At 50.5% G+C, this 11,228-nt stretch overlaps 1 protein-coding gene across 4 annotated transcripts; it reads right to left on the minus strand.

Moving 5' to 3' along the window:
- Positions 1-3,858: 3,858 nt before the first annotated feature.
- Positions 3,859-10,187, minus strand: LOC115398634 (ETS-related transcription factor Elf-2-like). Of its 4 annotated transcripts, none has more exons than XM_030105509.1 (9): positions 9,907-10,187; positions 8,809-8,892; positions 7,070-7,340; positions 6,849-6,956; positions 5,890-6,006; positions 5,665-5,748; positions 5,377-5,569; positions 4,919-5,170; positions 3,859-4,819 (listed from the first exon to the last, which is right to left on the minus strand). In XM_030105509.1, exons 2-9 carry the CDS (start codon positions 8,881-8,883, stop codon positions 4,306-4,308), a joined length of 1,614 nt encoding a protein of 537 aa, XP_029961369.1. In that variant the 5' UTR covers positions 8,884-8,892; positions 9,907-10,187; the 3' UTR covers positions 3,859-4,305. The 4 variants fall into 4 exon arrangements, with proteins under 4 accessions (XP_029961369.1, XP_029961378.1, XP_029961360.1 ...); XM_030105518.1 differs by having other exon boundaries at positions 5,890-6,003; positions 7,070-7,343; XM_030105500.1 differs by having other exon boundaries at positions 7,070-7,343.
- Between the last annotated feature and the right edge of the window lie 1,041 nt (positions 10,188-11,228).

An 11,228-nucleotide genomic window follows, 5' to 3' on the forward strand; every position in this document is an offset into this window, starting at 1 on the left:
ATCAAATGATCTAAGTGGCAGCTATTCTATTGAAGTAATTAAAAATGTAATAATGAAAGGTAACAATTGTACATTTTCATTTGATCCTGTAGACCCGCAAGAAGTAGAAAAACTGTTGAAATCAGTAAAGACCAGCAAACAATTTGGGCTGGACTACTTAGATGGGAAAATGATCTCATTAATGGCTAAATATATTGCCAAGCCTGTTTGTCACATTTTTAATTTGAGTTTAAAAGAATGCTTGTTCCCCAATATTTGGAAATTGGCTGAAGTCATCCCCCTACCTAAGGATAATAAGCTGGCTCTTAGTGGCACTAATAGCAGACCCATTAGTATATTGGCCGTTTTGAGCAAGATTATGGAAAAGCTCATATTTGGACAAATGTCACAATATTTTATGAATTTTAATATCACATCTGATTCTCAGCATGCCTTTAAAGACAGCCATTCTACCTCCACTGCACTTGTCCATATGACAGACGATTGGCTAGGTGAACTTGATGCAAAAAATTATGTTGGTGCAGTGTTCTTAGATTTCAGCGCTGCCTTTGACGTGATAGATCACAACTTATTGCTGAATAAACTGTCTGCTGATGGCTTTTCTGCTTGTTCTCTTAAGTGGTTTAACAGCTATTTAACAAACAGATCGCAGTCAGTATACTTCAATGGTAGTTTTTCTTCTGTGCTGAAGCTAGAATGTGGAGTTCCTCAGGGTAGCTGCCTTGGTCCTCTGTGCTTTTCAATTTTTACAAATGATCTTCCTTTCATCTTAGATAGATCCCATGTAGCCATGTACGCTGATGACTCTGATGTACGCTGATATTACGGTTCAGAGAACCTGCAAATTTTGAATAATGTGCTTCAAAGTGATTTAGACCATGTATTTGATTGGGTAGAGTCTAACAGACTAGCTTTAAATGTTAGTAAAATGAAGTGCATGCTTCTGGACTCTAGGAAGCAATCTAAGAACAGAAACTTTTTGTCCCTCACCGTAAATAATATACCCCTGGAGCAGGTGCAAAAGTTTGTTCTCCTTGGCGTAAGTATAGATGATCACTTGAGCTGGACGAGTCACACTGGAAAGATTGACAGAAATGGGTAGAGCTCTTTCTGCCATTAGACGATGTGCTTATTCCATGACAGAATCATCAGTTAAATATGTCACTCAGTCTTTAGTTCTATCTCATCTGGATTATTGCTCAGTCATATGGTCGGGCACCACAAAAAAAGATATTCATAAACTACAGGTGATGCAAAATAAAGCTGCACGACGAGTTCTTCGCTGCCCATTTCAGACTCACATTGACTATATGCATCAGTGTTTGTCATGGCTACATGTGGAGAAGAGATTACAGAGGAATCTTGGAACTTTTTTTCAGAATATACGGATAAAAATGAAACCTAGGCCTCTGTATGAAAAAATTATCTATGTTCATGATCGCCATTCTCATTTGACTAGATGCCATATGGCAGGTTACATATCGCTTCCAAAGGCTCAATCTGGGGCAATGCAGAGAACAGTGATGTCCAGGGCAGCGGATCTGTGGAACAGGCTACCTTCTACTGTAAGAAAGGAGAACAACATAGAAGCTTTTGAAACTGTGGTCACGAAAATCTTCAAAGCGTGATTGCATTGTAGGTGCATTCTTAGTTCTTGTTTTATGTTTCATTTGTATCATTGCCCTGTTCTATCTGGTTTTCTGGTCTTCTATTTAATTGTGTGTATATATTTATTTTACTTCTTTTTTCTTGTATTCAATTGTTTAATGGTCTTCATGCACTGCGTTTCATGAGTGTTTGTTTTATATATTCTGTTCACTGTTTTGTGTACTTTACTCATGTTCTTATTTGTAATTGTTTTGTGTAATTATGGACCCCAGGAAGATTAGTTGTCACCCTGGTGACAGCTAATGGGGATCCAATCTTTAATAAAATAAAATAAAAATAAAAAAATCTTTCCTGCTGTTCAGAGGTTTCAAAGGTTTTTCAAACTTGTAGCATGTCTTGCATTTAATCAGTAAATGTGTTTCATTTAAATGGAGTCAGTGGAACTTAAGTGGTTTAAGGCAATCGGGTCTCCTCAACTGATGAGCTTCAAGCTGTCACCACTAGAACATTTCAACCTACCGCAGTGAGAGAAAACTGAGCGAGTTCAACTTCACTGGTAACATCAGATCAAACCAGATGCGCTTCAGTTACACGCTCACCGGCCACTTTATTGGGTACACCTTGCTAGTACCAGGTTCGGACCCCTTTTGCCTTCAGAACTGCCTTCATCCTTGGTGGCATAGATTCAACAAGGTACTGGAACGTTCCTCAGAGAGTTTGGTCCATGTAGCATCACGTAGTTGCTGTAGATTTGTCGGATGCACATCCATGATGCCAATCTCCTGTTCCACCACGTCCCAGAGGTGCTCTATTGGATGGAGATCTGGTGACTGTGGAGGCTATTTGAGTCCAGTGAACTCACTGTCGTGTTCCAGAAGCCAGTCTGAGATGATTCATGGTGCGTTCTCCTGCTGGAAGCAGCCGTCAGTAGACGGTCCACTGTAGTCATAAAGGGACGGACATGGTCAGCAACAATACTCAGGCAGGTCGTGGCATTGCAACCATGCTTGATTGGTACTGAGGGGCCCAAAGAGTGCCAGGAAAATATCCCCCACACCGTTACACCACCAGCAGCACCAGCCTGAACCGCTGATACCAGGCAGGATGGATCCATGACGCCAAATTCTGACTCGACCATCCAAATCCGCAGAAATGCAGACTCTTCAGACCAGGCAACGCTCTTCCAACCTTCTACAGTCCAGTCTGGGTGAGCCCCAGGTTCCTGTTCTCAGCTGACAGGAGGGGCCCCCGGTGTGTTCTGCTGCTGGAACCCGTCTGCCTCCAGGTTCCACGGTTCTGCATTCAGAGATGCTCTTCTGCAGACCTTGGTTGTAACAAGTGGTTATTTGAGTTACAGTTGCCTTTCTATCGGCTCCAACCAGTCTGGCCATTCTCCTCTGACCTCTGACCTTTAGCATCAAGGCATTTTCGCCCACAGAACTGTGGCTCAGTGGATATTTTCTCTTTTCCGGACTGTTCTCTGTAAACCCTAGAGAGGGTTGTGCGTGAAAATCCCAGTCGATCAGCAGTTTCTGAAATACTCAGACCAAAAACCCAACACGTTCCTTCACTTAAATCACCTTTCTGCCCCGTTCTGATGCTCGGTTTGAACTGCAGCACATCGTCTTCACCATGTCTGCTGCCTGAGTGCATTCAGTTGCTGCCATTTGATTGGCTTACCAGAAAATTGTGTTAACGAGCAGTTGGACAGGTGTGCCTAATGAAGTGGCCGGTGAGTGTGTATTACTTCTAATTGATCAGGACATCTATTGATCCAGTCACGGATCAAACTGCTGAAACACTGAACAGCTGGACAGCGACAGGTTGAGGTCACCTGGAGAGGTCAGAGGGCATGTCAGGCTGACCCGGTGGCGGCTGGTCCAGAGAGGGCGACACCGCCGCTCTGCTTCATAAAGTCACTGATGATGCAGGACAGAAGCACCGGATTCATCCTGAACTGTCTCCCTGCAGTGGTGCAGCGGAGGAACCGCTGGGTGAGCACCGTGTTCGAATCCCAAACCCTCTGAATGGAGAGCTGCTCACCAGACACTTCTCACATGTCCATGGGTTTAAAGAGCGACCCTGTCAAAATGTCTGTTTAGAGTCAAGTTAGATTTTTTTTTTCCTAAAAAGGAACCTGGTCTTGCTGACTCCGACCTGGGGGTTCCACCCTCCTGTGAGGACCACCGGTCCGGCGGAGCGGCGCCCCCCGGTGGCCAGACAGGACAGCGTGCACGTCGACAGAACACTTCAGACAGGTTTGATTGACGTCTTTTTTTATAATACACATTTCATTAAAATCTACTTCAATACACGGATAGTACAAGAAAAAATAGGATATTATACTTCAAAAGTGGAGCTGGGCGTCTCCTGCGGCAGACGTGTCGGCCCCCCGCTGGAGGAGCGAGTAACAAAAGGAGAGAAGAGTGGCGGTGAGTGTGAAGACAGAGACTACATGTGGCCTGACCCCCCGTATCAAAAAGCTTTGTACACGTCTGTTTACAGTCTGCTCGTCTTACAAAAGGCTTCCTGTACAGTCTGCGGCGCCGTGCGTGTCAGTCCGCAGCAGGCCGGCGGGGGAGGGGCCGCTCCCGGCCCCCGCCGCTGCCGTCACACGGCGCCGCGGCGAGGCGAGGGGGCAGTGTCCAGTCACTTCCCGTGGCCCCCCCGCCCCGGGCCCCGGTGGGAGCGGGGCTCTCAGGACGACGGGGTTTCTGCTGCTGGCGGGCTGGAGGGGGGCGGAGCCTCCGACTGTGCGGCGTGGGGCCGGGCGCCGGGGGCTTTGGGCTGGACGGGGAGCTGCGGCAGCGGCTGAGCCACCGCCGCCGCCGGCTTGGCCAGGATGAGCTGCGGCGCCGGGCGGCCGGCGCCCAGCTGCACGGCGGCGGCCGTCTTGATGGCGGCCGGCGTGAGCTGCGTGGCGGTCAGCGGCTTGGCCTGGATGAGCTGCGTGACCGGGCCTCCCGGGCCGGCCTGCATGAGCGTGGCCAGCTGGTTGGCCGGGATGGTGATGATGGTGATCTTCTCGCCCGCCTTGGAGCCGGCCGGCAGCATGGCGGGCAGCGCCTGGATCACCAGCTTGGGGGCGGCGCCGCCCGAGGCGTTGGCCACCGTCACGGGGACCCCGGCGGCGGCGGTGAGGATGGGGGAGGAGTTTAACGTCACCTGGCCCAGGGAGTTGGCCATGACCACCGGCATGGCTCGGATGGGCCTGCGGGGGAGAGGGAGAGAGAGAGAGAGAGAGAGAGAGAGAGGGTCATTTCCCTGCAGGCCGGCCAGATGGCGTCCAGCACGCCGCCGCCTCGCTCACCTGCTGGCGGCGCTGCTGGGGATGACGGTCACGTAGGTCTGCGGCGGCTGGGAGGCGGCGGGGGAGGTGGCGCCCAGGCTGGCGGGGCCCTGCTGGTGAGCCAGGTACTGGGGGGACACTAAGGCCTCGCCGTCGTCCGCGTCCTCGCCCTCGTCGTCCTCGATCACCCGGATGTTTTTGGGCATCTCTTTGAACTGGTAGGCCAGCCGCTGACCCTCCACTTTGGCCAGGATGCCGCGCTGGTAGTAATACCTGCACACACACACACGCACACACACATGCACGCACACACACACTATCATCCTAGCTCTAGTCTCATTTATAAACATCAACCTGAACACAGTGAGTGTGGACAAAGCTTCTCTCATTTCTAATCTGAGTTGATCAGAGGTAAATCTAGTGTGTGTGTGTGTGTGTGTGTGTGTGTGTGTGTGTGTGTGTGTGTGTGTGTGTCTGACCTCAGCGCCCGGCCCATGGTCTCGTAGTTCATGTCAGGCTTGTTCTTGTGCTTGCCCCACAGCTTGGACACGGCCTTGGAGTCCACCAGCTTGAAGATGCCCTTGTCGCGCTGCATCCACTTGATGTACCTGGGACAGGTGTTCTTGTCCTGCAGCAGCTCCAGCAGGAACTCCCACAGGTAGGTGGTGTTACCTGAACGACACAGCGCACGTCAGAGTGATCCCGCTCGCCGGGGGGACAGGAAGTCCACACTGCAGTGGAGGACGGGACGGGAATCTGTCACACACCTTTTCCCTCTTTCGATCGCTTCTTGATGCCCAGGTCGAAGGAACCGTTTGAAGCAGGCTGGTGTGTTTTGGGTTTCCGCCCCCCTGGAGACACACGCACACGCACACGCACGCGCACGCACACACACACACACACACACACACACACACACACACACACAGATGAGGCGCCACCCTGTCGGCCCCGCCCCGGCTGCTGTGACAGGAAGAGGGGCGGGCTCAGACCTCCTCTCTTCTTCTTGGCGGCAGGCTCACACTCCGGAGGGATGGGGAAGGACTCCTCCTCTATGGGGCCGCACTCGGTGGACACCTCCACCACCGTCTCCATCATCACGTCGTCTGCTGGAGACACACAGCACAACCCCGCACCGCTCAGTCTGCCCGGCTCCACGCTCTCACTGCTGGACCGAAGCGTCTCTCACTTCCTGAAACACCCTGTCCTTCATGTTCTGTCTTTAGCACTGTGCTTCTCTACCTCCATGTTTGTCTTATTTCTCCGCAGATTTTAAATCTCTCTCTCTTCACTGTTTTTAACATGAAAACCGTGTTTTTCTGCAACACCTTCATATGAAAAGTACTCTGGAATTAAAAACTGATGCATGGATCATTGATTGTCTCCCACCTGTCTTAAAGGGACAATAAGGAAGAAATTTACTAGAAGAACAATAAAAATCACTCCTATGTTTCACCTGTCACTGAAGAAACTTTCCTTTAAACAATCTGTCGTCTCTATCAATAAATGTCTTGGTCAAGGTTTTCCTTTCAAAATAAGAGTTCCGGGACAGAACGACTCTGGTGGGCGGGGCTAGACCATCAGACTTCCTGGTTCCAGACCCAATCATACAGGAGTTATTGAGTTTGCTAAACAAGCAGTGCAGCAGTCCGCACAGCGCCGCTCTCTGGAGGGGGGAACGGTGTGTGACCTAATATAACTGAGTCCACCTTGACCCCTGCAGTGCATGGATGGCGTTACACCACTGGGGGACTCTTCAGGGTCTCACTTCTCGGTCCAGCTTTGACAAATCAGTGATCAGGGTCAAGAGACAGAGCAGCGTCTGGCCTGAAGGCCGACAGCGTCTGGATCAACGCAGCTAGAGATGTGAGTGACGACATTAAATACGTCATGAAGACAGACGCAGGAGGTGAAGCTGTGTGTGTGTGTGTGTGTGTGTGTGTGTGTGTACCTGTGCTGCGCTCGTTGTGCAGCCCTCCAGGAGACTCCATGTGGAGGAGAGCTTCAGCAGCTTCAAACGTCTTGTCGAAACACACCATGTCATGACTGGACATCTCAACTGAGAACACACACACACACACACACACACACACACACACACACACACACACACACACACACAGTGAGCTGCCGTCCCGGTGCCAGCGGGGGACCCGGTGGTCCGGCCCTCACCTGTCTCGGCCACCTCTGTGACCACCTCCTGCTCCTCGGCCACATCCTGCATCAGGTAGGTCCCGTCGTCGTAGACCAGCACCTGGGCGGAGTAACACTCCTCCACCTGGGCGCTGGGCACCTCCTCCACGATGACGGCCGGGCAGCCCTCCTCCTCCTCCTCCTCCTGCAGCACCACGCCGCCCTCCTCCTCCTCCACGTCTTCCCCCACGATCACCGTCTCCACCTCCTGCTGGATCACCTCCTCGTCGTCCTCCTCCTCCTCAGCGGCCTGCTGCTGGCAGGAAGCAGTCCATTAGTCTGAGGAGCTGCTGGCGAGCAGCGCAGCCCCGGGTCTGACTGGACCACATGGAGCAGACAGACCCGGGTCTGACTGGACCACATTCAGCAGACAGCCCCGGGTCTGACTGGACCACATGGAGCAGACAGACCCGGGTCTGACTGGACCACATGGAGCAGGTCAGGTACTGGGACTGGGATCATAAGGTACCACAGTTAAGTGGAAGTGGAGACATTCTGCAGGGAGCTGCTCCTTCATCTGAACACAACACAAACAGGATCCTGTAGAAGAACTCCGTCCTTCATACAGTCCACTTCCACCCTCTGCTCAGAGTTTACTGAGACCGTTCCACGTGTCCAGCTCTGGTTCTCTCTTCAAAACAACACATCCAGAATGTGTCCACACTGTGGATTGAAAAAGTGAAGCGGGGTTTGATCTATGAACATTTTTACCAGTTGTTTGTCATTCTTCAATTCCTTTTTAAAGGTATGATACACGATTTTCTCGAAAAGACGAAGCCCCACGTCTGTTACTCACTTTTTGAACAATGCCATGCGCCAGACCATCCGCCTGGCTCTCCTGCTTCTCCCAGGAAACGCGGAAGTGTACGAGCGCGATCTCCTCTTCTCCGCCGTGCACGGCTCTGTTTACAGTATCTGCGATCCGCCTCGCTCATAAATAAAGCTTTTTTTCCAAAACAGTTACAGTTTCATTATGTCAGACTCGCCATCGGTAAGTACTAGCTCAGAAGCTCACGGCTACATAAACACTCTGAATGCGCAAAAGGGAGAAGCTGATTGGGCGCAAGCACGGAGAACCGCCTTATGAAAGCAGCTCGTCAGAATGATTGACAAACAGACCCACCAGTTATTTAGGTGATCCACCCGGAAATCAAAATGTTGTATTACACCTTTAAGTTTTTTCTCCACAAACATTTCGCCCTCTGCTGGAGAAAAGCAGCAACTTTTTTTTCAACCCAGCTTAAAAACATAAGAGCAATTTAAATTATTTACATTTAGTAGGAAAACAATAATTAAAATAAAAATCCTGATGGTTCTGTGGCTGGATTTTCCCCCACCGCTGTAAGTCACAGTCCAACAGGAAATCTCCCTGAGCTGCAGCGGTCGTCTGTTTCCATGTGGGACCAGTGTTTCCTTCCACTGCTTCCTGCTCGGTGTCACCTCACACACTCCCTGAAACCACTGCTCAATGTGAAAGACAGGTGCTCGACTCCCCTCGTCCAAATATTACTCAACACTTCCGTTACGAACCCGACAGGTGAGGACATGAAGCTGTTCGGTGAGCTTTCACAGCAGAAAGAGCACATGAGGATGGTGTCACATCAGAGACGACGGCCAGCAGCACTTCTCACGGAAACGTTCACACCGCTCACTCTCATCAGGACTTCACAGACCAAGTGTTCTCTGCTGCTGAAGCTCTGTGTGTGACGGGAGCTCACCTGCTGGGCCTCCTCCACCACAGTGACATACTCCACGATGTTCCCTCCACCGTCGGACACCACCACAGAGGTCATCACTCATTCCTGCCAAACCAAGAGCACAGTGGCGGTGAACCTCCTCTCAGCCCATCCACTGATCGGATGCAGAATGAGCCAGCTACAGGAGACGTCCAGAGGGCATCAGACTGAGCAACACATGAAGAAACACGTATTCCAATACATGACACAGTCTAATGGTTCCTGGTGTAACAGGCATTCAGGCTGCAGGCTGGTGTAGGACTGGATCCAGGGCCTGATGGGTTTAATGCGTACAGTAGAGCCACTTGCTCCACTGACACCTCACGGTTTACTGTCAACAGTGTGTGTCTACTGGAGGATGCAGCACAGCTGGATTTACAAGAAGATGATCCACCAGAACACTGATCACATCCATCAGCACTGCTGCCTCTGAGGCTTTACACACCAAACACTGAGAGAAATGAGGCTTTACACACCAAACACTGAGAGAAATGAGGCTTTACACACCAAACACTGAGAGAAATGAGGCTTTACACACCAAACACTGAGAGAAATGAGGCTGTACACACCAAACACTGAGGGAAATGAGGCTGTACACACCAAACACTGAGAAAAATGAGATTTTACACCCCAAACAGTATGGAGCATGAGAGTTTACAGAACCGCCAGACAGTGTGGAACAGTGCGGCACATGAGCTAATGTTTACTTTCTGAGCGGGTTGTCAACGCGCTGCCTGCCTCTCTAAAGCTAACTGCTCAGCCTTCTGATTTGCAGTTTGACTTAATTTCGACAATGCTCGCTTTACCGATGGCTACCACATTCATGCAGAGCTGTAAAATTAACAGAAAGTCGCTAAAAGGCTGCTCTCAACCTCACAACTAGCAGCGGTTAGCATTACTGGTGCCGACTTAGCTACAAACAGTTAGCAAACAGCTAGCTGCTACCCACAGAGGCTAACCAGCACGGCTGGCCCAGCAGACAGCCGCGGACATGCTAAAAGAGCAACATGGCTCCCGGTGGCTGTTTTCCCGCTGGCACACTCCTCTGGGGAGTCCGCCGGAGGACTTTCCGCTCCTTACCTTGTTTTGCTGCTGCTAGAGAAAAGTGAGCTCCAGGCTAAGCGCTAGCTGGGCCCGTCGGTAGGGAGCCGAGTTCACCAGGCCAAAACGCTCACGGCGCGCGCACAAGCTGCTGCTCGCAGGGCTCCTGTGACTCCGGAGGTCCCGCCGCAGGGGCCCGCTGCAGCCCCGGTCTGAGATGGGACGAGAGAGCGCGAACACCGGCTCTCGAGTGATGTTTACCCCGCTGCTCGCTGCTCGCAGTGCTGCTGTAGTTTTTCCGGCGCGTCGTCTCTCCGTTACCGAGCCAGAGCGCCGTGACGTCAGCACGCCCAGCCCCATACACGGTCTGACGTCAGGGAGGCTCCGGGCCGAGGGGCGCGGGTTCGAGTCCCCGGATGCTCCCGGCCCGAGGGGCGCGGGTTCGAGTTCCGGGAGGTCCGCGGCCCGAGACGCTGGAATTGTCACTCTACAGTGAAATACAGGACATGCGTTTGAGGCTCACGTGTTTGGGGTGAGAATGAAATAACACTCTGTAATAAATAGCTATTTGCTCTTTTGGACATGTGTTTTTTGTTTTTTTAAATATCATATAGAAGTTCACCTGCGTTCCTGGACATGAGAGGAATAATTTTGCTCTCGCTTTTACTCATAATAATAATATTGGTAATAATCTTTGTACATAATGCATTTAATCCATGTATTTCAGAATGAACGTATAAGGAATTACGCACTAAACAAAAAAGTGTGAAATAACTCAAAACGTGTTTTATACTTTTGATTCCACAAAAAGGCTATTTTGAAGAATTTCAAATCTAAAACATCTTTTGTTGAGTCTGAGTTTAAGACCTCACACTGTGCAGCTTCACCATCCCAGCACATCACCTCATCGAGTGACATGAACAAAGAAAAAGTTCTACTGGTGATGTTCTATTTACTCCTTACCAGTCCATAAAGCTTCAGCCTGTCCTTTCCTCCCTCATTTATTTCACTGCCACTGTGTGTACAAGGTGAGGTATTAACATCAGTGTTTTATATACAAACAAACAAACAAACAAACAAACAAATAAATGAATGAATAAGACTAAGTGTTGGCCTCTTGGTTAAAGACGCGGACTTTGAATCATTCCGCTCAAGCAGTTTCTGACTGTGACTTAGGTGAAGCTTGCATGGATTACTATTACTCCAACACGTCGTCAGTCGGGTAAAACTAACCATCTGGTGACGGTCTAAACTCAGCTCATGGTCCCTGTCAGAGGGAACAAACACACTCAATCAATTCTACACTGAAGGATCAATAAGGGGCGACTCTGTGAGCACATGGCCTCCAACAGGGCCGGAAC

Source organism: Salarias fasciatus, chromosome 2 (genome assembly GCF_902148845.1).
Source record: "Salarias fasciatus chromosome 2, fSalaFa1.1, whole genome shotgun sequence".
Lineage (NCBI taxonomy): Eukaryota > Metazoa > Chordata > Actinopteri > Blenniiformes > Blenniidae > Salarias > Salarias fasciatus.

Coding starts and splice junctions, on each gene's coding strand:
- LOC115398634 (XM_030105500.1), bottom strand. CDS start 8,883: ATGACCTCTGTGGTGGTGTCCGACGGTGGAGGGAACATCGTGGAGTAT. Junction 6,957..7,069: donor CACAGAGGTGGCCGAGACAG/GTGAGGGCCGGA, acceptor GTGTGTTCTCAG/TTGAGATGTCCAGTCATGAC. Junction 5,749..5,889: donor CGCCAAGAAGAAGAGAGGAG/GTCTGAGCCCGC, acceptor GTGTGTCTCCAG/GGGGGCGGAAACCCAAAACA.